General features: G+C 44.9%; 1 protein-coding gene across 4 annotated transcripts in view; it reads left to right on the forward strand.

Annotated features, from left to right (window-relative positions):
- The window catches only part of LOC139747223 (uncharacterized), a 28,896-nt gene extending 5,049 nt beyond the window's left edge, over positions 1–23,847 (forward strand). The window contains exons 2-6 of one of the 4 annotated variants that reach the window (XM_071659259.1): positions 15,120–15,197; positions 15,440–17,878; positions 17,909–18,151; positions 18,474–18,650; positions 20,839–23,847. In XM_071659259.1, the coding sequence (XP_071515360.1) occupies positions 15,120–15,197; positions 15,440–17,878; positions 17,909–18,151; positions 18,474–18,650; positions 20,839–23,211 (5,310 nt within the window). In that variant the 3' untranslated portion in view covers positions 23,212–23,847. Of the gene's footprint in view, positions 1–15,119; positions 15,198–15,439; positions 18,152–18,473; positions 18,651–20,838 lie in introns of all 4 variants that reach the window. The other 3 variants (XM_071659260.1, XM_071659258.1, XM_071659261.1) reach the window with 3 other exon arrangements.
- The last annotated feature ends 3,699 nt before the right edge of the window (positions 23,848–27,546 follow it).

The raw sequence follows: 27,546 nt of genomic DNA on the forward strand, positions 1-27,546 counted from the left end.
CACACACACACACACACACACGTCCGAGTTGCTTGTGATATAATCAATAAACAATAGGATATATTAAGAGTCTGGACGATAACCTCTACGTCAGAGGTCTTAAAAAAAAAGGCGGAGGGAGGGTATGTTTGACCTACTTAGGGAGGGGAATAACCTCAACTCTGCAGATCATGTAACAAATTGTCTTTAAGGGGCAAACGTTCTAGCACACATGATGAGCATATATATATATATATATATATATATATATATATATATATATATATATATATATATATATATACTTTCACTTTCTTCTAAGTTATCCCAGTACGCTCGAGTAAGCTCTTGCCTCAGACGAGTGAACAGTAATTCCTTTGTAACCATGTTGGCTGGTGAGTGGGACGAGTTCGCGAGAAAGGATCGCTTCATACTTCGAGACGTATTGTTACCCAGACTGTATCCACAGTTACTTGGTAGTCGTTAGCGTAATTGGGGCTGTCAAGAGTGAGCCGGAGGGAGTTGGAGGGCAGACGGGCCGGGCCGGCGTCTGGCCTTTTAGCTGACATCTGGTGATCCATGACCGAGAGAGAGGAAGTCTAAGTATCCAAACTTTCGTTGGCATAATGATCCATATGATTCGCAAGAACTTTCCTGTCTGTCAATCTTCTCTCTCTCTCTCTCTCTCTCTCTCTCTCTCTCTCTCTCTCTCTCTCTCTCTCTCTCTCTCTCTCTCACTCACTTTATAAATCATAAAGCAAAAAAAAAGGCGTTCGTCCAACCAAACTCCAAACAAAACGAGGAAACACATCGATACTTTCGTCAGACTCAAACACCGAGGTCATCCCAACACGAACAAACTCTATCAGCGACAGCTCATCCCACAGCCTACACTTTATGAAGTAAACGCTCAACGAAAGCACCTATCATACCCCCCTTAAACACACCGCTCACACACACTTACGCAACGGGGAACCTGGCGATCAGATGAGCATGATTACAGGTGTCAGGGACAAAAAAGATGTCAGGTAAAGAGCTTCCCATGGAGGCCTGAAGGTTGCAACGTTTAATGTCCACGTTTGTGGTCCCCGTCCACTCCATTCATGACTTGGAAGACTCACTGCTTTTTTCTTTCTATCTATTACCCGAACGTGTTCCTCCTCACATTTGTTTTCGGGTATGTTCCTCCTCCATCTATCTTGTTTTCTATCATCTTTAGCTATCTCTATCTCTTTTACGTTTTCTTTTTTTCTATCTTCTTCCCTCATGTTTCATTTCTCTTTGTTGACGTCATCTCTTCTTGGCTTGTTTATGATCCCATGTCTCCGTACCCGCACTAATTTCTGTATTTTTCCTCTCTCTCTCTCTCTCTCTCTCTCTCTCTCTCTCTCTCTCTCTCTCTCTCTCTCTCTCTCTCTCCTCACTTCCGTCCACAAAGACGAAACAATTCCTTCCCCTTATCTAGTTCTTCTTGCGTATAATCTATTCCCTTCTCTTACGAAACCCCTCGCATCTCTCCTCCTACATCCCTGTTGTATTACGACCAACTTGTAGCTCACACCAGCTTGTAGCTGACACATAATGAGCACATCCATTCTATATAATCTATCGAGGAGCTGGGCACTTGTTAGCACTTTCTTCTCCCGATGAAATAGATGTCTATGAAGTCAGGTGACATAAGAGCCTCTTTAAAAAGAACTGGTGTATCAAATCACCTCACGATTATGTTCCAAGGTGTAATTAGCAACATAATTTCTGTGTCCTGCGCCGGTGGCCTTTCTCTGTTTTTTTGCTCCGGTAATTATTTCTCCAATGACCCAAATTAGCTGTAAATCACAATTCAAAGTTTCATACACGGTCAACACATGTTTCAACCCTGTTCACCTGAGGCTGAAGTAAACGAGGTCAGGGATCATGGCTTGTACCTGGTTCGGGGTCAATTTACTGGTGTCATGTCTCTTTTCCAAACAATTGTGAATTGCTAAATGCGTGACAACGTTCAACCTTAACCTTTCGGGTATAGAAACAATTCTTTTGATCAAGTAAATTGACCCACATGATGTGTGAAATCAAGACACTGACCCATGATAATCATGTATACATAGATACAGCAACAATTTGCCACACGTATAGATATACATATCTATATCCATCTATAAAGTAATAGTTATATAGACAATAAACCAAAAGAATTGTAAGCTGCTGTTGTTCTGTTATTCCAATATCTTTCGAGGCTGCAATCCCCCTGCATCCAGGAGGAAAAATAGTTTGGATGTTAAAAGCTTTTTATATCAAAATTCCGGGATTACTGCACGTTCAAAATTCACCCCAAAAGGCTTTAAATTCCTCCCCCCCCCCCTCTCTCTCTCTCTCTCTCTCTCTCTCTCTCTCTCTCTCTCTCTCTCTCTCTCTCTCTCTCATTCGACCAAGCATGTATCATACACTATTCATCCTCCAGACCTGTGATGCAGAGAATCGCTGTCCATTCATTTTGGACATCCATCAACTCCTCTGCATTTATCACCTGGAACGTCAGGTTCACTTTCAATTTGGGGTTTAAGCCGCAAATTCGCATCCGTTAAAAGTTCATGGTGGGTGTTGGGTGAGGAAGAGGGGAGGTGGGCTGGGGCTGAGGCTAGAGGCCTCGCATAAATCTGCATGTGTGAATATTTGCATATGTCCAAATCTGTTCAGCACTATTCGTCAGCAGAGCTGTGAGAGGGAGCTCGATTGCGCCAACGATTCCAACGTTCACCACCTCTCTCTCTCTCTCTCTCTCTCTCTCTCTCTCTCTCTCTCTCTCTCTCTCTCTCTCTCTCCATCTATCTATGTACCCCTCTCTCCCTCACCTCCCCATCCCTCTTCCACCATTCACCGTACAAGTTCCTGATTCGCCACACACGCGCTATGTGACACTCAGCCATCCAATCCTTTCTATCAATTCTTTCGTGTACATTCGTTCAGCGGGGGACGCCGTTCGTGTGAAGCCGTTCGTGTAAATCCGACTGAGTATCAGATCACAAGTGGGAAGTCCCTTATTTTCCGGTTCGTTAAGCATGAAGGCACAATGATCCGGGTAATCATCGGTCCGGTTGTAATATCCCCTGAAAATAACCGACATATAATTGGTAATTATGACGCAGTAACATGTTGTACGAAAAGAAATACAACCGTAAGAAATACTGTAGTATCCATGATGAATTTTATGTCTTTGATCATATATATATATATATATATATATATATATATATATATATATGAAGTCTTGGGGGTCATATTGTAAGGCCTTGGAGATATACTAAGACGTCATGAAGTTCTGTTGACCCATGTCTGATGACGTCAGATGATCGCCCGTCTGTCTGTCTGTCTGTCTATCTTCTGTGTTGGTACGTTTGGGAAGTCGTCTGTTAACAGACTCACTCTTTCGTCTGTTCCTCTTGCTCCCTGTTTTCTCGGGCTGTTTCCCCTTACTTTCTGTTTCACCCTTTAACAACCACACACACACACACACACACACACACACACACACACACACACAAACAGACAACCACACACACACACACACACACACACACACACACACACAAACAAACAGACACACACACACACACACACACACACACACAGGTTTAGGGATGACAGGGTAACGAGGTTACCCCGGCCACGACCGCCACACACACCAGCCAGGAGAACCAATATTTCAGGTACAGGTCACGTCCACTGACCTGCCTACCACTCCTCACTCACTGGATCTCTCTCTCTCTCTCTCTCTCTCTCTCTCTCTCTCTCTCTCTCTGAGCACCTCCCATTTCCTCTGCCATTTTTTTCTTCTCCAGTCGTACCTGCCATCCCGTATGGCTGGTTCTCTGAAGTGGGAAAGATAGATAGATAGATAGATAGATAGATGAGAGAGAGAGAGAGAGAGAGAGAGAGAGAGAGAGAGAGAGAGAGAGAGAGAGAGAGAGAGAGAGAGAGTAGTAGCAACAGAGGGCAAAGTACTGGTGGTCAGTCGAGTGTGGTGACCTACTACAAGGATCGCCGTCGCCAACGGAGTTGTCTCCACATCGTTGCTGACGGGGTTCGAACCCTGGCGAGAAAAGCACTGCGAGACCCAACAAGCTGTCCAGCGGGACGCCAGATCTTCTGTTATTTTGGTTCTTTTTTGATCGTAAAGAATCCGGCACTTCGACGTAAGACAACACCCGTTCTCACCCTTTTCGTAAACCTTCAGAGAAACAATATAACAACGTTTAATGAAACGAGTTTAACGACAGGTAATTCTTAATATAATGACGCAATTCCTCGTATCGTTCATAATTACTCTATGTCTCATTGATCAGCAGTTACTGTAACTGTTAATGTAACCATTCCTCTATCTAGTTTTATTTACAATTCGTCCCTATGGCCAGGTTTTGTATCACCGCTGATTCGACTTCTTTTAATATCTCACAACTACCCCAATCATCCATCATAATCATACACTCCCACCACCTCCATCACAAGTAGACAACATCACAATCTCTTTCCCAATCACCTCCACTGATACTAGCATCATTACCGCAGTCACCACTTCATCATCCCTACCACCCACCCTCCCCTAATCATCACCAGCTCCAAGCACTATCATCACTACCCAGTGTCAACTTTCTGACATCATCACTATTACCGTTTTGCTAATCTTCAGTCACTATCAATACTCCTGGTCATTACCCGTTGACAGCACCGTTATTAGGGTCATTTTTCCATTAGTTCTCCTCCGAACGTTGACAAACGATGGTTAAATGTATATATATAGATGAATTTCCCCACAACTTCCTCTTCCCTTTTGAGCCTCGTAGCTTTATTTCAGTAGTGTTGATAAAAAAAAATATTGTATCAAGAAGAATTAAAGAATAATTTCCGACACAGACACTAAAATTCTCATTTCTATCAAAAGAGATATTCTTGGAAACGTGTCATTTGATCTAAGATATCCTCCACACCCTGCTTGTGAAAGGCATGATGAGAGATGCTTGAATGAAAGCATTCCACAACTTTTTATTTCATCACCTTCAGGATTAATCAACCTTCCTATTCAAAGACGTGACGTGAAGACACAAGCATGCAAACGGGCAAGCAGACGACACGGTCAGCCATTGAAAGATCTTGAACTCTGAAGAAATTAACCAGTTTTTTCTTTCAAGCATAAACTCTCCGGAGGAATTCGAGCTAAGATAACACAAACGTTCAAAATCTCAAACGTGAGGCAAGAGAAAGAGAGAAATATATTGGCGTTTTCAACATGTACTTAGTTCATTGGGCGTATCTTATGAGCAACATAGGCTCATTACCTGGGCGATAAGTCATGTTCTGAGCTGTTGTCTGAGTCCGGGTCAATATTGTGGTCATAACACAGAGAAGAGGTGCGCCAACCGTCCAGTCAGTATGATCCGCTGAGTCGTGGAGGGAACACACGCGCGAAGTCGAACCCTCTCCAGAATAGAATATCAAGGAGGGCTCCGGGTGTTGCCTCTCTCTCTCTCTCTCTCTCTCTCTCTCTCTCTCTCTCTCTCTCTCTCTCTCTCTCTCTCTCTCTCTCTCTCAGTATTGATATACGTATGTATGTATCTACACACATATATATATATATATATATATATATATATATATATATATATATATATATATTCAAGTCTATCTGTCTCGCTCCTACGTGCGTGTCAGTTCAATGGATCACACGGCAGACCTAACCCACCTACCCCTTAAGGTTGAAGGTGATGGAAATCGATGCCAGGGTCAACTGTGAGGTTGGATGGGGGGGGGGGGGTTGTTGTGGGGTGGTGGGTGAGTGGTGGTGATGGAGGAGGTGACCGGGTTAGGGAATGGATGGGTCTAAGGTGGTGGGAGGGGGGTGAAGAAGTGGGGATGGGAGGAAGGAGGTGTTCAGGGTCAAGCGCTAAGATGTCTGTTTATAAAACACCTTCATGACTCCGTGAGGGAAGAGTGGGGGGTGGGGGGTTAATGGATTCCTTTGCTGAAGTCAGTTTTTGAGAGAGAGAGAGAGAGAGAGAGAGAGAGAGAGAGAGAGAGAGAGAGAGAGAGAGAGAGAGAGAGAGAGAGAGAGAGAGAGAACCAGCAGGAGGAGGAGGAGGAGGAGAGCCATCGAGAGCAGAGAAAGTGTCCGTCTCCCCCTGAAGGACACCAGCCAGCAGGAGGAGGAGGAGGAGGTGCTATATATCCTCGTAAACTGAGGGACGCCGTCACTTAAACCCTTCCGATTCCACACGAACCTTGCATAAAAGTTCCCATTACTTCAAGCATAAGCTGAGCAAGCCATTAATTCGCGTGCGAGTTATAAAATAAGAGAAAGTTGTTCAAGAACGAGTCAATACGCTAGTGACAACTCCCCGAAGGTTATACAAGATATGACTGTCATTGTTTATGCAAGCAAGCGAGTGGATGACATATGTATTTACAGAGGCTAATGGATGACTCAGACGGGACTTTCCTTTTGCCAAACAATCAGTGGAAATACAGGTATCTAGGTCCTCCTCTTTCTTCTTATGGAGAAGGATGAAGAACCGGGTCGCACCGTCTAGACGTCTGACAATAGAAGGCCTGCTGAAGCTTTGTCTCCAGCTGCATTGCTAAGAAATGTCGAAATCCAATACCTGAGAATCAGTCAGAATCCGTTGGGTTGGTAAGCATAGGAACATCCCTGATGAAGACACTGATAGCGTGCTGGAAGGTGGGTGGAGACGGGTTTATATAATTGGTCTTTTCTTTTCCTTCTCTTTGATTTTATCTTTTAAATACGAGGGATGTGTGGAGGGGCGGTGATGGAGGCAAGAATTGCTCGAGCGGTGAGGCACACGAGAGGGGCAGCTGCAAGGGTGGTGGGAATGTACGACGTAAATGAAGATAGGTCAATGGAGGCAAGTGAAGAGCGAGAGATCATACGTTTCTGAAGAGTTAAATCAAGCAGCCACAAAGAACGCAGTGAAGGTCGTGCGGGAAAGAGGTTAGACGCAAGACGAGAGAGAGAGAGAGAGAGAGAGAGAGAGAGAGAGAGAGAGAGAGAGAGAGAGAGAGAGAGAGAGAGAGAGAGATGGGGGGGGGGCAAAACAGAAGCCGAGAGAGAGGCAGAGGAGGACAAACAGATGGGGGAAAGTAGGCCACAAGGACGATGGAAGGGGTCGGCACCCGAGCGGCGTCTCTGACATTTGTATTAGTGTCTTCATATCATCGTCCCTGGTATGTGCTGGGATCTGGGTATTCATCATGAGCAATTACGCGACTGTTTCTCCTAATTACGAGAGACTCGTGTTCCGCCACTAACCCTTGGAGAGGCATCTTCCCTCACGTCGATATGATTCGGTCGTGATTCGCTCTTAATGGGCTTCGAAATGTTACTAACAAATCGCTGTAATTCGCGGTGGCGCTGGTGGGCAGAGAGGAGGAGGAGTGGTGACCTCACTGCGACTGAAGAAAACGGGGTCTGCGACGACGAATCTTGTGATCTGTGACGCAGCTCGTGTGACCCGTGACCCAGTTTATGACCTGAGACCTACCCTAAGGCTCCAGGGCAACCTGGTGCTCTCTGGCCCAGCTGAAGACTTCTTTCAACCTAGCTTGTGGACTGTGACCTGTGTGACCCGACCTGTGAACCAGACGGCAGCATCAAGTCTACGACTGACCTTACGGCAAACACCCAGCTGCTCACCATGATAGGTCACGCGTGTGTGTGTGTGTGTGTGTGTGTGTGTGTGTGTGTGTGTGTGTGTGACGCGTACAGAGCATGAGGAAACGGCAACTCGCCCTCATTAGGCCGTCTCTCAAACAGCCCCTCACACCCATCCCCATTATGAACCTTCCCTACCGCTCACACCCGGAATCTTACAAGTAATGTTCAAGGCTTCGTAATGCTACCCTTTTGGAGTGGCGCTGGTGACAGCTTCTAAAATACATTTCTTTTTTGTCATTGTAAAGATTAAAACCAAAAAAAAAAATTAATATATATATATATATATGTATATATATATATATATATATATATATATATATATATATATATATATATATATATATATATACATAGTCGGGAACTATAGGTGGTCTATCCTCCCAACCACCATCACGACCACCACCATCGCATCCCATGAACACAGGATGCTTAAACGGCTATATGCATCCACCTTCCCCGGACAACAAGATTATCGTCTTGCCTTCTTTATCTCTCACGGAACGGCCGCCTTTTTAGGTGATTAGAGGTTGGCGTTCCCGATGACGAAGGGCAACCACAGAGAGAGAGAGAGAGAGAGAGAGAGAGAGAGAGAGAGAGAGAGAGAGAGAGAGAGAGAGAGACAGGTTGGAGTGGAGAGGGGATAAGTACTACCTGGTAAATAGCATCTTTCTTTTTTTTCTACTTGTTCTTCCTCCCCCCCAGCATCACTCGCTGCTGGACCGGGTCAGCAGCTATCATTATCACGGCTGATGCTGCAGACCATCACGAACACGGGAGAGAGGGAGGGAGCGAGGGTGGAGAAGGAGGAGGAGGTGGTTCGTTGTGTGGTAGGGGGATGGACCGGCCCTGTAGCATGCATCACACATTTTTCGATTACTTTCCTGGAGTCTGTATCAGAGGGTGGCTGTCTTATTAGCGTCAGCGGCCTCTGCCCGCTGGAGGTAACAGACAGGCGGAGAGGGAGAGAGAGAGAGAGAGAGAGAGAGAGAGAGAGAGAGAGAGAGAGAGAGAGAGAGAGAGAGAGAGAGAGAGGACTGCTGGCTGTCACCAACCTCCAGCAACAGTTTGCTCCGGGGTGGGTGTGGTCGGGGGCTGGGGGTGTTCTACTTCCCTTCGTGCCTCGCAACTCACTTTTTCTGGAACGCGACGTAAGACGGTTGATCGCGGGGAAAAAAAAAGAGAAGCTAATCTGTTGATGGGGGGTTCTGGGGGCCATTACTACACACACAAAAAAGGGGGCCATTGCTACACACAAAAAAAAGAGAGAAAAAGATAAGATCTTACATATTTCTTCTACGTGTTGGTTACACAGCTAACAGCTACTCCTCAAGCCAGAAGAGGAAGGAATGGGTCATCCTCGAGCTGAGGAGGAAGGAATAGGTCATCCTCGAGCACGAGATATCTTTTCAATTATGAGGTACAGTGGCCGACCAGACATGAGGATATGTAGTGGGACGCCGTCCGTGAGGGTGAGGTGGGGATCTTACCCTTCCTCATCCTCTTCACCCCATTGGGAGGCGCGCTGGGCTCCCCTGGGACTGAGGAGGGATCAGGGGAGAGTGGGCTTAGTATTAAGGCTTCAAGGTGTGGGACCTTTGAGGACGGGACGAAGCAGACAAGACTTGGAGAGAAGGGCTAACATTTGGCGGCGCCACCTCCGCCTCTTACTTAACCTCTACAGCAGGAGGGTGACGCCCTTTGAGCGGGACGGCACGTACCGGCTGAGCCAAAGGTCGAAGGCCAGGCCATCTTGCCCAAGGGGGTCGTGTCGCCGCCGTGCCCAAGGGTCGTACCACCGTCTGTGCTCGAGGGGTTAAAAAAAAATATATACGACTGGGGTTAACGGCTGGTCTACTTAATGGTTATCTCACGTCCCTTTCAAGGTACCATGACGCGTCATTCTTCAGGTTTAGAATTCTGTTCGTGTCTGCATTTAGTATGCTAGACGTAGCCTTGTCGGCAGTGATTCTGCCCTGGTGTTGACTGAAGCGAAGAGTTAAATCTCGTCCATGAGAAACGAAAATATAAATTTGTTCTCTCCTATTTTCAGCATCATAAAGATGCTGAAAATGTCTTGTATCAGCGTAGATCTATAATCTATTCAGTATCTCCATATCACAAGGCGGCCTTAGCATCGTTAAGTGATTGGTAATTAAGTTCATGGTTCACGCAAGCCGATGGTAATCGTAGAATAAAAGTAAAGACTTTCAGAATGGCAAGATATAGAAGACAAAAAGGGAAGAAAACAAATGCAAATGAATGCAAATTCTCATCTCGGTATAATAAGCTTGGTACTCGATGCACTCCAGCACAAGAAAGATTAACTGGTGGCGCCTTGTGGCAGAACCGGTTCTCTGGACGTGGAGTGAGGAATTCAAATCACTTGGAAGATCAAGCGGAATAACAGCGTTCAGTGGGGAGTTAGACGGGCGGGGAGGGCGCTCCGCCCAGTGTGTGGGGAGAGCTTTTGAATTAATGAGACAGGAAGGTCTTGGGCGACTATATGTGGTAGCTAGATGATTGGAACGGTGTGTGTGTGTGTGTGTGTGTGTGTGTGTGTGTGTGTGTGTTGGGAACGTGAACAACCTCTTGTCAAATTTCTATGACAATGATTAATTATCATTAGACATGATTAACGGGCGTCCGGTAGTGATCAATTAACCCACTGGCAACCTACATTAAACACGGGTCGAGCTGTATAGCACCCAATGCTAAACTTAGGTCGACCATAGGCTATACCTATGGAAGTGAACGCAAGTCGAACCATTAGACGACACAGGTTCACTAAGGAGGGTCGAACCAGTGTCAGCAGCGGTCCCGGAAATACGACCCAGAACAACGAACTGAACAGACTGCAGCAGTGAGCAAAAATAAACGAGGAAGGAGACACAGATCAAGCTGGAGAACTGGAGACACAGACACAAAAAAAAGATGTTGCACAAAAGACAAAACTTGCAAATTAAGTAAGAAGGATGTTAAGTAACGCGGAGAAAAGTTGGATGCCAAGGAGTCAAAAAAAAAAGAAAAAAGAAAATGTTCTGGATACATATATATATAACTGAAGATTTAACAATTGCTCCTTGAATAATAAGTACGACCTTTGAGCATGTTCTGACGACCCTTGGGTATCACAGATGACTAAGGGTCGCGGCGTGATTACAAAATAGGCTTACACGATGACCCGCTGTTAAATGTCGGAGGTTTAAGCTTATTCAGGTTATGCTGTGGGTGTATACATGAGGCTACGAGTCACACCTGCTGACGTAGAGCTGCTAAAGTAATCAATCTGACGTAGAATACCTTACGTAAAGTAGGTATTGCGCTAAACTTCAAAAGGTACAGCTACAGAGACACAGCTCAATCTGTTACAGCCAATGGGATTCAGATGGAATAAAAAAAACCAAGGCACACTGCAGCCTTATGCTGGACTAATCATAGACCTTATAAAGTTATAAAATACATACGATATTATGTACTATTCTAGAACACGTCTACATAAGCGAACCCCGGGTCAAGGGTAAACAACTCGACGCCTTGGGATGGATATATCAAGAAGGAGAAAGTAAACAAGTCTCAGAGAGGTACTGGGGGAGGCACGCGGTATGTGCTCTGTCCAGATTAACCCACATGAGTAAAAGCTCTTGACGGACGAGTTTTCTGGTGAACTAAATATATTTTTTTTTCTTAAAAGAATGCCTTCGGAGACAACAGTTTTGGATCGGGTCGATTGAAGGGGGTCAGGTCACGCCGGGTTAGGTCAGAGGCTGACGAAGAACAGCTAAGCCAGAGTGGGGCCTTCACAAAAGCACGTCTTCACCTCCAAAAACACTCACACACAACGCAGTTAGCAAGAGATCACTTCCTCCTCCAAGCCCTCTCAAGTCTCTTCCTCCTCCAAGCCCTCTCAAGTCTCTTCCTCCTCCAAGCCCTCTCAAGTCTATTCCTCCAGGGACCTCCAAGTGTTTGTGGGTTTAAAGAAATTCCATTTTACCTCGTTGCAGAGAATTCTACTAAAGACACGAGTACATGGCAGGAAACTAAATGCCGTTCTATATCCTTTTAATCTGTTCGATAATCATCTAAACATCTCTCCTTCCCTTATTTTTTCCTTACTATCTTGTACTTGTCTTTCCTTCTGCCACTCACTAAAAGGGAACCATCTTAAGTTTTCTAATGTGTCTTCTTACGTTTCCCTTCCTGTGTACCAGTGTGTGTGTGTGTGTGTGTGTGTGTGTGTGTGTGTGTGTGTGTGTGGCAAGCCTCCATCACTTTCTCGATCCAAATAGTCATTAAAGTTTAGTGGGAGTCATAAGGTCAGCAACTCTCTCATTTATGCAATGAAACTCTATATAAATACATTCACTCGCCTAGCTTCAACCAGCACAGATGGACTTTTTTTTTTTCAATTCTCTCTCTCTCTCTCTCTCTCTCTCTCTCTCTCTCTCTCTCTCTCTCTCTCTCTCTCTCTCTCATGCCGTGTTTGGATATAGAAAAAAAAAACACATAGGCTCAAAGAAAGTCTTTCGAACATCAAAGAACAGAAATCATTCATATGTCTCGAGATCAGATACCTGTTTCATTCATATGTCTCGAGATCAGATACCACTACGGGAATATTAGCTCACCACCCACACGTAGTCACGACCGCAGGTGTCGATCAATATACCGTAACGATACAATTCGAAACCTAGAACCTCCTCGTCTTAATCAGTAGCGCATTACAGATAAGGTTATGACCGCTTCAGTCACACACCACCACCATGTTCGAAGCTTGGGGTCATTCGAATAATTTACACGCATTATCCATCCTGAGGTCACCTGACCTTACTGGCCTTTACATCATCTTGACATCTGAAATTTTGCCTCATTTCTAAATGTAATAAAGATCATTACATATAATCTGGAGATGATCATATACTTACTGGAACAGACAAGATAATATATATATATATATATATATATATATATATATATATATATATATATATATATATATATATATATATATATACATATACATATACATATACATATATATATATATATATATATATATATATATATATATACATATATACATATATATATACATATATATATATATATATATATATATATATATATATATATATATATATATATATATATATATGAATGAATGAATGATCTTCGGATTTTCCACTTGGGGAGAGAGAGAGAGAGAGAGAGAGAGAGAGAGAGAGAGAGAGAGAGAGAGAGAGAGAGAGAGAGAGTTAAACAGAACACCCGCTCTCACAAGAGATAGCATCACAAGCCACATAAGTGACAGGGGCTCAAAAGGGATTACAAATCCTCATGCCAAACGAATTGGGTTGAACCCCTTTCATTCAATCACCACAAAGACTAAAGCAGAATGCTTTTATTTCTTACGGAAACGCCGTTTTCAACTCGTATAATCGACGTGATTAAGTAACTGTGTCCGCTTCATATGGTCGCGCGTGCGCACATCCAGGCGCTCCTCTAAACTCATCTATTTCAACACCTTATTCAATCCATTGTCAATGTAGGACGTCAAGGTTATTGGCGAAGCATTCTGTGACTGTTGCTGTCCGTCTTATTCTCGAAGACTTCACATCAACACAACCTTTACCATCAAGAGTTGTTAATAAGTGTTGTGGATCACCTGATGATGATTACCTGGTCACCTTGTATTTTTTCGACCATCACCACAATCCTTGTGTCTGCGACTTATCAAGATTTACCGCCTTCCGCTTCGTTATCATCACAAATAACAACTTTACCAACTACTCTCCATTATCAACTACCCCCTAACTACCCTCAGACCATTTACCACCACCACTAACAACATTACTATTGACTCTCTCCCTCTGCTCTCGCGACACAACTCACCGCCATTGCATAATACATCTCATAATGTACTCGTCAACACCCCTTCTGCCTCCCTGAATGAGCTCACAGGACTTCCCTCTCAGCCATCGGGAGATGACTCATTCATCACCTCTGCCTTGTGCTACACCCATTCCTCGAGCCATCAATTCAACAACTTCCTACCCACTCCTCACCTTAACTCTTTAAGCCTACCTCGGTCCCTCATATCATCCATCCTACTTCATCCGTCCTTAGTCTATCGAACAACAACAACTCCTCCTCCTCCTCCTCCCCTTGTCTCAGTGTCCTCCTCCCTCCTCCTCCTCCTTCTTCCCTTGTCTCAGTGTCCTCCTCCTCCTCCTCCCCTTGTCTCAAGTGTCCTCCTCCTCCTTCGCAAGCATCTCATGAGGCCACATTTTCGTAGCTCAGATCACGTCATACCTTTTTGCTATCCTCCCTAACGACTTGTTAACTTTCCGGCTTGGGGTCTCATCCTCATCTCGCACAAAGTTCTGGAAGAGTTTGTCCAAAAGAATAGATTGAGTGCACCTCCTCATCTACCTAAAAGGGAGTACTAAAGCCTCCTGCCTAAACATCGTCCTCATTTCCTACCAGATAATAACTTCCCCTTCTCCCTTCTTCCATCGTAGCCCCTTGCCTCTCCTAGTCCAGACCTCTCCTCCTGCACTGAAGCAGCGAAAAATTAAGCAAAAAATGATAAAAATTTCGGAAAATTTTTACTTTTATGACAGGAAATTCAGTGACGTGTGTGGAAGCACAGCTAAGAGATTCCAAGTGTTACGCATAATGTGTGGAAACGCGCCAGAATACCATTCACGAGATGTTTTCAAGAAATACCAGGAATGGACTTTTGTCTCTGACTGTACACTCTCCCAAAAATTAATCGGACCCCCCGCCTGAAGTTTCTAATAATCTATAAGCGGCCAACTGAGATTAAAACTTGACTTGGCTGTCACCTTGATGCAGTTTACAGTGGCATCACGGTGGCAAAGAAGTTAAGCTTTAATCTCGGTCGGTCCGTTCTAGATTATTTGAAACTTCAGGCCCGGGTGCGAAGATACTTTTTTGGGAGAGTGTACATATTGCTTTAATCCTGGATTTGTAAAGCACTGACTCTGCACTTTGACCATGTACACATTCGTTCTTTCTAGCCATAAACAGTCTTAGGAAGCACAAATTATCTGTTCTGTTTTCTCGAAAAGCATACACTGCTCACAGACTATGCGCATTTCTATCATCATATTTTTGCGTAGGTGTTCATGTATGTGTAGTTGGTCTAAGCTATCCCCTCCTCACAAAAATAGCTTCCACTTCCTTCTATGCTAACTGGATTTCCTCCTCACCTTAGTAGCACTTTCCCTAACTGTTGGTTCTCCTTCTACTGGTTGCACTTTCCTTAACTCTGTTGGCACTCCTCCTGACCCTGTCTGCACTAACGCCAGCCCTGCTGGCACTCATCCTAACCCTGGCTGCACTACCGCTAATCCTGTTGGTGCTTTTCCTGACCCCTGTCTGCCTTTTGTTGCAGGTGGCGATCCTTGTGGTAACCCTGGCCGCCAGTGGCCTGGGTGAAAAGTTATCTTCGTACTCTCAGGGCTCCAAAGAGGTAATGACTAAAATATGTTCTTCCGTGTTCTTGTTCAAACGTAAGCTGGATAGGAAATACAGGTTGTTTATTTTTGATAATTCAGTTGTCCTATCTCATAATGCAATGAGAACCTTTAACTCATGAGCTTTTCTAGTGTGAGAATATCTATTAAGCTAATTTTAAGGATTTAATGTTATTAGTTCTAACTCTTAATAACATAAATTAAATAAAAGAAATTATCTAACTATCCTTTCTGACAGGTTCTCTCTCGAACGGTCAGTATCAAGACACCAGAAAGGGAGAGACATACTATTTCTCATTTCCTTCCCGCCGAACATTTGTTTGAAGCAAGCAGTAGTGTTAATATCGCGAAGGCTCCTGCAGCTCCCAGAAAAATTGAAGCTCAGCCAAAACTTTCTACCCCTACAGTAATAGCAGTGGCTCAGCCCAAACCCGTTCCTGCTATCTCTCTAAGACGGACTGTTTCCGTCAAGACTCCTGAAAGGGTGTCCAATGTCATCGCACACTTCACCCCAGTCGAACACAGGTATGAGGCAGAGGGATCTGTAGTTATCGACAGGGGCGCTGAAGCTTCTGGACAAGCAGTCTTTAGAGCACCGGCGCCAAGGGCCCCAGCACCAGCTCCTGCTCCAGCCCGTCGTGTCCCTGCCCCTGCTCCAGCTGTTAGACGCACCCCAGCTGCTGCCCCAGCCCCATCTCGACTAGCTCTTACGAGGAAGGTCACCGTCAAGACCCCTGAGAGGAAATCAAATGTCATCAGTCATTTCACTCCCGCTGACCACAGGTACGAAGCAGAAGGATCTGTTACCATCACAAGAGGTTCAGATGGACCTTCCAGGGCACTTCCAGCAGCGCCAAAAGTACCTCAGTTTGTTGCTAAACCAGCTACCCCAGCTCCAGTCCGTCGTGTCCCTGCCCCTGCCCCTGCTCCAGCTGTTAGACGCACCCCAGCTGCTGCCCCAGCCCCATCTCGACTAGCTCTTACGAGGAAGGTCACCGTAAAGACCCCTGAGAGGAAATCAAGTGTCATCAGTCATTTCACTCCCGCTGACCACAGGTACGAAGCAGAAGGATCTGTTACCATCACAAGAGGTTCAGATGGACCTTCCAGGGCACTTCCAGCAGCGCCAAAAGTACCTCAGTTTATTGCTAAACCAGCTACCCCAGCTCCAGTCCGTCGTGTCCCTGCCCCTGCCCCTGCTCCAGCTGTTAGACGCATTCCAGCTGCTGCCCCAGCTTCATCTGGACTAGCTCTTACGAGGAAGGTCACCGTAAAGACCCCTGAGAGGAAATCAAGTGTCATCAGTCATTTCACTCCCGCTGACCACAGGTACGAAGCAGAAGGATCTGTTACCATCACAAGAGGTTCAGATGGACCTTCCAGGGCACTTCCAGCAGCGCCAAAAGTACCTCAGTTTATTGCTAAACCAGCTACCCCAGCTCCAGTCCGTCGTGTCCCTGCCCCTGCCCCTGCTCCAGCTGTTAGACGCATTCCAGCTGCTGCCCCAGCTTCATCTGGACTAGCTCTTACGAGGAAGGTCACCGTAAAGACCCCTGAGAGGAAATCAAGTGTCATCAGTCATTTCACTCCCGCTGACCACAGGTACGAAGCAGAAGGATCTGTTACCATCACAAGAGGTTCAGATGGACCTTCCAGGGCACTTCCAGCAGCGCCAAAAGTACCTCAGTTTATTGCTAAACCAGCTACCCCAGCTCCAGTCCGTCGTGTCCCTGCCCCTGCCCCTGCTCCAGCTGTTAGACGCATTCCAGCTGCTGCCCCAGCTTCATCTGGACTAGCTCTTACGAGGAAGGTCACCGTAAAGACCCCTGAGAGGAAATCAAGTGTCATCAGTCATTTCACTCCCGCTGACCACAGGTACGAAGCAGAAGGATCTGTTACCATCACAAGAGGTTCAGATGGACCTTCCAGGGCACTTCCAGCAGCGCCAAAAGTACCCCAGTTTGTTGCTAAACCAGCTACCCCAGCTCCAGTCCGTCGTGTCCCTGCCCCTGCCCCTGCTCCAGCTGTTAGACGCACCCCAGCTGCTGCCCCAGCCGCATCTGGACTAGCTCTTACGAGGAAGGTCACCGTCAAGACCCCTGAGAGGGACTCTGATGTCATCAGTCACTTTACTCCCGCTGACCACAAGTACGAAGCAGAAGGATCTGTTACCATCACCAAGTCTGGTTCATCATCTGCCGCTGCCAACGCATTCAGACAAGCATCCGCTGGTGCAAGCAAGACTTCAACAACTGGTTCCTACAGTCAGTCACTAGCCAGTGCCAACAGACAAGCAGCAGGTTCAGGCGCAGCGGCTCTCTCATCAGTGTTCAAGTCATCATCAGCACAACAAAGTTCTCAGGCAGCAGCAGCAGCAGCAGCAGCAGCAGCAGCAGCAGCAGCTGAACGTTCTAGGGCAGAGGCAGCTGAACGAGCTCGGGCAGCAGCGGCAGCTGAACGCTCTCGGGCACAAGCCGCGGCAGCTGAACGCTCTCGAGCACAAGCCGCGGCAGCTGAACGCTCTCGGGCACAAGCCGCGGCAGCTGAACGCTCTCGGGCACAAGCCGCGGCAGCTGAACGCTCTCGAGCACAAGCCGCGGCAGCGGAACGCTCTCGGGCAGAGGCAGCTGAACGCTCTCGGGCAGAGGCAGCTGAACGTGCCAGGGTAGCAGCGGCAGCTGAACGTTCTCGAGCACAAGCCGCGGCGGCTGAACGTTCTCGGGCAGAAGCAGCGGCGTCGGCATCATCATCATCTCAACGTACTCAGTCGAGTTCCTCCTCCTCGGCCAGGGAATCCTCCGGATCTTTCACCTACCGTCTGGCTGAACCGTCCCGCGGAGGAAGCTCAGTGACCTCTGCTGACTTGAGGGCGGAGATGGAAGCATTCAGGGCAAACGCCTTGAAATCAGGTGTCAAAATTGATCGGGCCAGACAAGAAGAAATCTCCAGCGTGAGTATGGAGTCTAGGAGGAGGAGGTTTAGAATAACATTTTAAATGTATATAGTAATATCTAACATAACATTCACTGAATCACAGTAAGATAAGGATAAAAAAAAAAAATATTAATAAGAAGAAAACATTGCATATATTCAAGCAGTAAATCAGATCCACATATTACCTGTCAAACATTGAAATGCCTTCAAATTCAAATCAGATCTAGACATAATGCATAACAGTCACATCCAACATTTTTCCCGCGAAAAATATAACAGTTATGTTTTCAGGGATTATATAACAAAACTGCCTATATTAAACCTGCCTATATTCCCAGGGTTCAGACCCGTACAACTTCAGCGTTCGTGTGGAGGACCACGAAAATACGAATTTCCAGAGTCGAGACGAGTGGGTTGGTGCTGATGGCATAACCTACGGCTGGTATACTGTGCTACTCCCTGACGCCTACCTCTATAACTACACCTACACTGCTCACCCTGTTAAAGGCTTCAAGGTACACCCAGTGAAGAAGCAATGGCAGCGGCAGCGGGTTCCTCTCCCGAGTCCTCTTTGCCTCGGGGAGGAGTCCTGCTGCTGGTTTTGAGTGCTTGCGTCTAAAGTATTCTGAGTTGCTGAATGCTCCTTCCCACCTCTATATACGCCTATCATCTTCCTTTCTTCCTCCTCTCAACTCTCGGTCCGTCATATTGATACTGGACGGCTTTCTTGCTCTTTGCCGTCAACAGGCAAAACCAAAAACACCTTGCCGATCAAAATTTCCAATGTGGGTATGGAGTCTCTCTCTCTCTCTCTCTCTCTCTCTCTCTCTCTCTCTCTCTCTCTCTCTCTCTCTTTCTCTCTCTCTCTCTCTCTCTCTCTCTCTCTCTCTCTCCCCAGGAGTTATCATAGAACAGAACAGTTCGGAGCGACCTACTGCCAATATGCGAGTATGTATGTGTGTTTCTATGCTTGTGTATGGATATGTGTAATCATCTACTTACATATAATACGGGGAGAGAACTCTACATTCTCCTTGGGGTCCCATCTCTTAACCTTTCTCGACTGTCCCACAATCATCAAAAATTTCCTATTGGATCCCTTATCCTGAAGAGCCTCTGTTTAACAAAGCATTTGCTCGTGATGAATCTTTGGAAAAGTTTTGGATTACCTTCTGGCTTATCGGTAATAATCCTTTCTAAGCTTTCATGTTTACCGTTTGTTTCACCTGTTCCTCTCATTCTTTGCTCTCCTATACTTTTTAAATGCTGGCTGTGTGTGTGTGTGTGTGTGTGTGTGTGTGTGTGTGTTCTATCAGTAACATGCACCAGATATCAATATTCTGTAACCAGCTCCTCACCTTACAGATGCAACCATGGGTACAGAACATCTGAATGATTTCAAATACAGTTATACAAGGTATTTGAGTGGGAGATGTCTTTCTTAAAACATCTCTCTGTACAGATTTACCTTTGCCTTCATCCCTGAAGACACAGGTGGTCAAGCTATAACCCAACCAGGTCAATCAGAAATTTCACCATAAAACACTTTTCCCAATTTGAGAAAACTTGGAAATAACAAACCTCATTACCAAGAGTATTACTTGGAAAAAGTTACCATCTAACAGGTGCAAATATGTAAGTTTAGTTAAGTAACTCTTAATAATCTCAGTTATCTTTAACTAACGTAAACAATGACCCTGTTAATAATTATTAAATCATGTGGTGGTGGAAGACATATAAAGAATGATAAAGAAGTAGATGATAAATAATTAGAAAAAAAATTAATTATAAACATAAATTATATATAGATCCAGGAACTCTTTTATGAGGTACAAGAGCTGCAGGACTGCGCTGCAATCAGTAACAGAGATATTATGGTCTCCTTTAGAGCGTGCAGTTCCCTGAGGAGACTGAAACCTATCCTCGAACGCTGAGGATGACGCCCTGGCAAAAGACTGACTTCTCCCTCGAGGCGTAACCTTGTGCAGGTTTAGTCTGGCAAAACCTGAGTGTTATATACCACTAGAGTTCTTACTGGATTCTGCCTGCGAGTGGTTACATCTGGAGAGACAAGCCACCTCTGGCCAGGCTGCATTGTCATCAGTGGTCGCATGATGTACGAGCAGGTCTCGTCAGGTACCTCCTCTCTCGAAACGAGGCCATGAACTCCCTCCTCCTGCAGCCTTGAAACTAAAGAAGCCTCAAAGAAAAGATCCTGAATCTGTACCTCATATATGTATATATATATATATATATATATATATATATATATATATATATATATATATATATATATATATATATATATATCCATAAAATCCGTACTAAATCCTTACTAACTACATCTAATCAAATTCAAAGCTTAAAAATCCTGGGGAACCAAAATATGTGTGTGTTAACAGATGTCTCTTTAATGACCTCAACGCCTCTATGAACCTTGGTGTTGTGTGGTGACACATCTTTTCTCTAAGGTCGAAATTAATATAGGGGAAAAAAAGGGGGGGGGTTCACTTTCCCTTTGGCTCAGTTCTGTCAAGCCTGAGAGGTGAGGTGGAGTGATTCCCCCGCCCTGGATTCGAACACAGCCTGGATTCGAACACAAGAACTGCCTGGCGCAGGTCAGCGCCTCCCAAAGGGGTCTTCTGGGTTCTTCAGAAGGGTTCTAGTGAAGGGTAAGAAATAACAGCTTTTGATATCTTACAGGTGGAAGTGCACCGCCTGGACTCTGGCATCGCAATGGAACAAGTTGACTCAGATATTTACGCCCCAGCCACCATCTTCTCCAACCAGGGCGTCCGCAGATTCGAGGACTTCGCCATCTCTGGCGTGAACAACGACTACGAGTCTGACGAAAACATGAGCTACGAAGTCAACGCCGCAGCGACCTTCGCCGATTCGCTGGCCGAGGCCTCACAGGTCGATAGATCGAGTTCGTCGTCATCCAGGCCCGTCGTCGCCAGCGGCCCTGCCAGTCACCTGTGTGGCTTCAGGCTCGTTCGCGAGCATGGATCAGGTGGATCTACCTCCCGCGCTATAGCCGCCCTCCCCTGTGGTGTCTCTTCTTCATCGTCCGGCGCCCGGAGTTCAGGCGCCTCAGCGACCGGTGCCTCTTCCTCTGCTGGTTTCGTGAGCCGAGGTTCTGGAGCATCCAGAGCGACAGCCAGTGCTTTCTCTTCCGGATCTGCAGCACAGAGTTCGGGGGCTTCTTTCAGCGGGATCTCTTCCAAGAAAGCGACAGCAAGCTCTGGATCATCGAGGCAGACTTTCAGCTCATCTTCCTCCCAGAAACTAGCTAGTGCTTTCACCTCCACATCTGGAAGCTCATCTACATCATCGTCTGCATCTGCAGGAAGCACTTCATTCAAAGCATCGTCAGGATCTGCAGGAAGCACTTCATTCAAAGCATCGTCAGGAACTGCAGGAGCCGGTTCATTCAAAGCATCGTCAGGATCTGCAGGAGCCGGTTCATTCAAAGCATCGTCAGGATCTGCAGGAAGCACTTCATTCAAAGCATCGTCAGGAACTGCAGGAGCCGGTTCATTCAAAGCATCGTCAGGATCTGCAGGAGCCGGTTCATTCAAAGCATCGTCAGGATCTGCAGGAGCCGGTTCATTCAAAGCATCGTCAGGATCTGCGGGAGCCGGTTCATTCACATCCATTGGCTCTTCCTCAGGGTTCGGAGGCCTTCGCACAAGTTCCTTTGACGACTCTGGTGAAACCGGTTTCTTCCAGATTGTAAGCCACAGTTCCTCTGACTCAGGTGAGGCATCCGATGAAGCTCGATCTGCACACCGATTTGCCAGCGCGTCATCCAGCACAGCCTCTGGGGCTGGAGGGGCATCATCATTCAGGGCTTCCTCAACCGGCTTCTCTGGTTCCGCAACCTCCTCTGGAACATCATCAGGCAGGGCCTCTGGGACCGGAGGGGCTAGTTCATCATCCGCATTTAGGTCTTCATCCAGTGGTTTTTCCACCGGCTTCAGACGTGACGACTCTGACGAAGGCGGCGTAAGTGATTTCTTCGACATCGTAAGCCACTCAGACGAGGTATCTGACGAATTTGGATCTGCTCGCCGAGTCTTCAGCACCTCTGGGTCCTCTGGTACCGGTTCATCTGCATTTAGGTCTTCATCCAGTGGTTTTTCCACCGGCTTCAGACGTGACGACTCTGACGAAGGCGGCGTAAGTGATTTCTTCGACATCGTAAGCCACTCAGACGAGGTATCTGACGAATCTGGATCTGCTCGCCGAGTCTTCAGCACCTCTGGGTCCTCTGGTACCGGTTCATCTGCATTTAGGTCTTCATCCAGTGGTTTTTCCACCGGCTTCAGACGTGACGACTCTGACGAAGGCGGCGTAAGTGATTTCTTCGACATCGTAAGCCACTCAGACGAGGTATCTGACGAATCTGGATCTGCTCGCCGAGTCTTCAGCACCTCTGGGTCCTCCGGCACCGGTTCATCTGCATTTAGGGCCTCCTCATCTTCCTCCACTGGATTCGGGAGCTCTCATTTCAGCTCCTTTGGTGACTCTGGCGAAGACAGCAGTGAGTTCTTCCAGATCGTGGGTCACAGCTCAATCGAGTCAGGCGAGGGATCTGGCGAATCTAGATTTTCCGGCTCCTCCGGCGGTTTCGCCAGTGGGTCTGGAAGGTCATCGGGCACCGGCTTCTCTTCAGGAACTGCAAGCCAGAGGTTCAGCTCATCGTCCTCCAGCTTCTCGTCTTCCTCAGGGACGCCTTCCGATCTCTCTCTAACACGGACGGTATCCATCAAGACACCCGAGAGGAAATCCAATGTTATCTCCCACTTCACCCCTGCCGATCTCAGGTTCGAGGCGCAAGGCTCCGTCACCATAAATAAGAAGAGCGAACCGAGGGTTCAGCGTGTCTTCACCGCTGCTCCAGCTGCCCCCGCTGCTACAACCGCTCCTAAAGCCCCGGCGAAACTCGCCCTCACCAGAACCGTCTCCGTCAAGACTCCCGAAAGGGTCTCCGACGTCATCTCGCACTTTTCCCCCGCAGAGCACGTCTACGAAGCCACGGGACACGTCACTATTGAGAGGTCATCCGCTTAAATCCTCTAATCCCATGAATTAGAAAAGTGCCAAACCCCACAAACCCACCCAAAACCTCCTTTCAGAGTAAATCTCGCCATCTGAGGGAAATACGTCGATGCTCTCTTTATTACCAATGGATGAAGATCAAGGAACTTCACTGACGCAATGTGCGACTTAGGAGGTCATGGCGGATAGATCGAGCTAACATTCTTAAAAAGAAAAAAAAAGGCAATATCTGACGAACTCTGACCTATATGTGTTGATATAAGGCTATTTTGTTCGCAGCCATGACTGACTTCTTTGGGATTTTAGTCTCTTTTGGCTCTACCATTTCGTTCAATCGAACTAATTTCTTCTTCGGTGATGTGGCTGTATTCACATTAATTCGTCTTCACACCCGCCTCTCAGCTATCGAATGACCGAATTATTTATCTACTTTTTTTTTCTTCTTTTCGTCTTACTCTTATTATTTATGAATGATTCGCTTTGGATATTTATATATATGTTTATCTAAATGTTTGTGACTGTGAGACTACTTAAATTATAATTATCAGAATAGCGAAGCATGCCCTGATATTGATATTTATTTACTGTACAGTCCTTATTTTCGTGTTATCAGAAAAAAAGGTGAAAATAAAATACATTTGAATGCGACATTGCTGTCTTCCTTACCCTACCTATGTAAACAACAGTCTAATCAAAGAGCAGGAGTTAGTAGAGAAAAGCTGATGATGTGTCACAAAGTGGGAACATCTCGCTTGAGGAGCAAAAAAAAAATGTGTGACTTATCTATAACCAGCCTCCCATAAACTGATGTGAATCTTATACATTTAACCGCCCTTACAATTCAAGACTGGGTGGATTAAGTCAATACACTCGTCCAGCACAGTTATACTTAAATCTATGTCTAGACCAAGTTATGCAAATGATCAGGCGAAACTTACATCACTATATTCACACAATACGAAACCACATGACACACGATTCACAGGCACCTGACACCCTCATTTACAACTGAGTTTAAGGAGTTCTACTGCTGTTACGAGAAGGATAGAAGGAAATTAGCGAAAAATTTAAGCGAGGAATTTAAAGTCCCTTAGAGAAACGTTCATATCTAACTAAAGTGTTATGACTGGTTCTTACTCTAAAAGAGAACTAGAATGGGGCAAATACCTTTACATGAGAAATAATAATAAGAAGAGACAGACAAGAAATGATTAGGTAGTTTACGAAAAAGATTAATCATTCAATTCACGTCTCTAAATTTCTATATACCTCAACTTAAAGAGCCTTTTTTACATTCACTGTAAAGGTGTATTCAAACAGGATGTCTCCTTTCACAGAGAAGGTTAATGACTGTGAACTAAGGGGAGTTAAACTGTTTCAATCTTAAAGTTATTCATAATATACTTCCGCAAGCTATAACTCCAGCTGTACACAAACACTGTACCTACATGTATAGCGTATAGTTATACATGCAGTTATGGTACATAACGTTCATACAATCATCTTTCAAACATGAAGGAATTCCAATTTCTTTTTTTCTTTTTGACCACTGGTTATATAACACGACGCCACCAGCTTGGAATGACCCCGGCAGTCGATATGTATATAAACACACAACCAAACTACCCGTCTTTCACAAAGAAAAGGCCTATAGAGACTACATGGTCGTATGATTATAAAAAAAACTGTGAAAAAAAGGCGTTTAGGTCTATTGACCAGTGGTTAACAAAAGTACGTACACGGCACTAATGACCCTTAGGCGTCAATTGGGCCGAAGCTAAAATGACCCCACTTATATATATATATATATATATATATATATATATATATATATATATATATATATATATATATATATATATAAAAGGACCACATCGACTGACATGCATATAAAACGTATGGTCTGAGAGAACGACCCTTAGCACCTGAATGAGGCGTTTCAGATTTTCTGTCTGGGAGTTGACACCACTACGTCAATGAAGGTCACAAACAACCCTAGCATTCGATGGGCCTGTAACCCCCCCCCCCTCCCCCCTCAAAAAACTAACCACCTTCCTCCCAAAGAGAAAACAAGTCAACAACAACAACAACAACAACAACAAAAGTTGTACCCGGTATAGACCTGATGTATGTAGGAAAATATATCCCTACGAATAAGCCATACTACAGCATCCATGTGATACGCGCAAAACGCATGAGTGCCATGCGGATACTCATGCATATAAACATGCTAGAGCAAATATACACATAGGTAGGACACGCACTGCGCACAAGATTACAACTTCGGCACTCAAAATATACAGTAGTGGAGATGGTAAATATCACACGACACTGATAGAGTCCCAAATTGAATGGATGGCATCAAAAAACATTACGATCTCCATTTCATATGATTGGATCCATTTATACGAAGTAGTTCATCACATTCAACACACACACACACACACACACACCAAGGAGCGACAGATTAAGACCCAACATAACAAATAGAAAGACATGACATTTACTCTGTTAATTAAACAGAGTACATTTGTCGAAATTAACCTTAAAACTAAAAATTTTTACACAGCATCAACTTTAAAAACCTGAAAAAGAAAAAGGCCGAAATTGGGCCCTAATTTTGGGTCCTTCTTTTTCGAGTGAAGTAGTTGTTGCGTGGATACGAGGAGGGGTTCTGAGATGGGGGGGACAGTGGGGTGTACCTTAAGGTGGAGTGGAGTGGAGGGGAAGGAATAAAGTAGAATAAAAGAGGCATTGAATCAGTAGTTCATAAGCTTACTGGCTTGTAGACGTATGGTCACATTTACAACCTGGCATAACATATCTACACGATACTGTAGGGAAAACTTCTCCATTTACAAGTAAAAGATTCCAATACATCGTTACAAGTTCCTTCCCAACACTCACGCGTGGTCTGCATCTAGATCTGAATTTATTTATATTTAACTATATTTTCATTTTCTAAAAAAAATTACCAAATTATCAAGCCACGCTCCGCTTTGATGCAAAATTGTTCCTAGTAAATTGGAGCCAACCGGAAGCGTTGAAGGTACCAATAAGGAAGTATCCCCTTAAAAGACACTTGTCAACCGTTATCCATGAAAGAAAACGTAAATCATCTCTCTAGGACTAACTCATCTATTTCTTACATATCAATGACAGCCACTAAACACTATAGGTTCACACGTTTCCAATTAAAATGTCGATAGATTCGCCTACTTATAAATATCCACAACATACAAACATATGAAACTTCCACTTCTAGGCTATGCTAAGGCAGGTAAATTAGGTTGTTATAACATTCCGATTGCGCCAATCGTGTAACACAATTGACAATTCGTCAGACACACACGGAACAATATCCATTACCCTTATATACAACAGTAAGACAAAAGACCGAAATATGAAGATACAAGGTGAAACATACATGCAATCTACATTGTCTTGATTAATAGGTGGCCTTCATGGCCTAGTGGTAACGCTCCCCTGATGATATTATTACACGAAAGTGCAATTGGGAACTTATCGTGTTTCATTTTTCCCGTGGACTCCTAGGAATATATATATATATATATATATATATATATATATATATATATATATATATATATATATATATATTCGCTTTTTTACTTCTCTGCATTTGTTAAGTCAGCGACATTATTGCTTTTCCTTAGCAGTTCCTCCAATATGTATATTTCACTACCATCGGGAAAACTCATTTTCTTTATTAGAATTATGGGGTACGATTCTATTATTCACTTGAGGAGACACTCTTACCAATGGCGTTTCTAAGTAAAGTCGTCATTCTCTGAGTTCACTCCAGAGTGCCACACAATAATTTTCTAGTTTATGTATTCATATTCAATGTGAGAAAACAGATACTCGTGTAACTATTCAGTGAATTTCAGCAGCAAATTCTATGCGAGAATGCTCAAAAATTCTTGCATTAAAACACACGCTTGTCATTCGCTTTGCCAAGTTGAGATGAACAAATACCGATAATGGGAGACGACTAATGCAAAGATAAACTTGATAATACTGGGATAACCTAGTGTTGTATGTTGTAGAAATGATAACCTCGCTTTTACGTCACACTAGAAAAAAATTGGATCATCCTGACACTTGACGAAGACTCATAACTGTGCGCTCGAAACCAACCAGGAGGTTATGATTAATGGGAAGTGACAGAAAAATGTTTAATCATTAATCTAATAATCAATACGTCAATTAATCCCTAAAGCAGTTAATCCAACAGCACAAAAAAAAATATGAAATGCTTTAAATGAATCAAAAACATCGGGTAATGTAGATTGACATAATGTCATAGAGCATTTCAAACATCTC

The sequence above is a fragment of the Panulirus ornatus genome, chromosome 67 (assembly GCF_036320965.1).
Source record: "Panulirus ornatus isolate Po-2019 chromosome 67, ASM3632096v1, whole genome shotgun sequence".
NCBI classification, from domain to species: domain Eukaryota; kingdom Metazoa; phylum Arthropoda; class Malacostraca; order Decapoda; family Palinuridae; genus Panulirus; species Panulirus ornatus.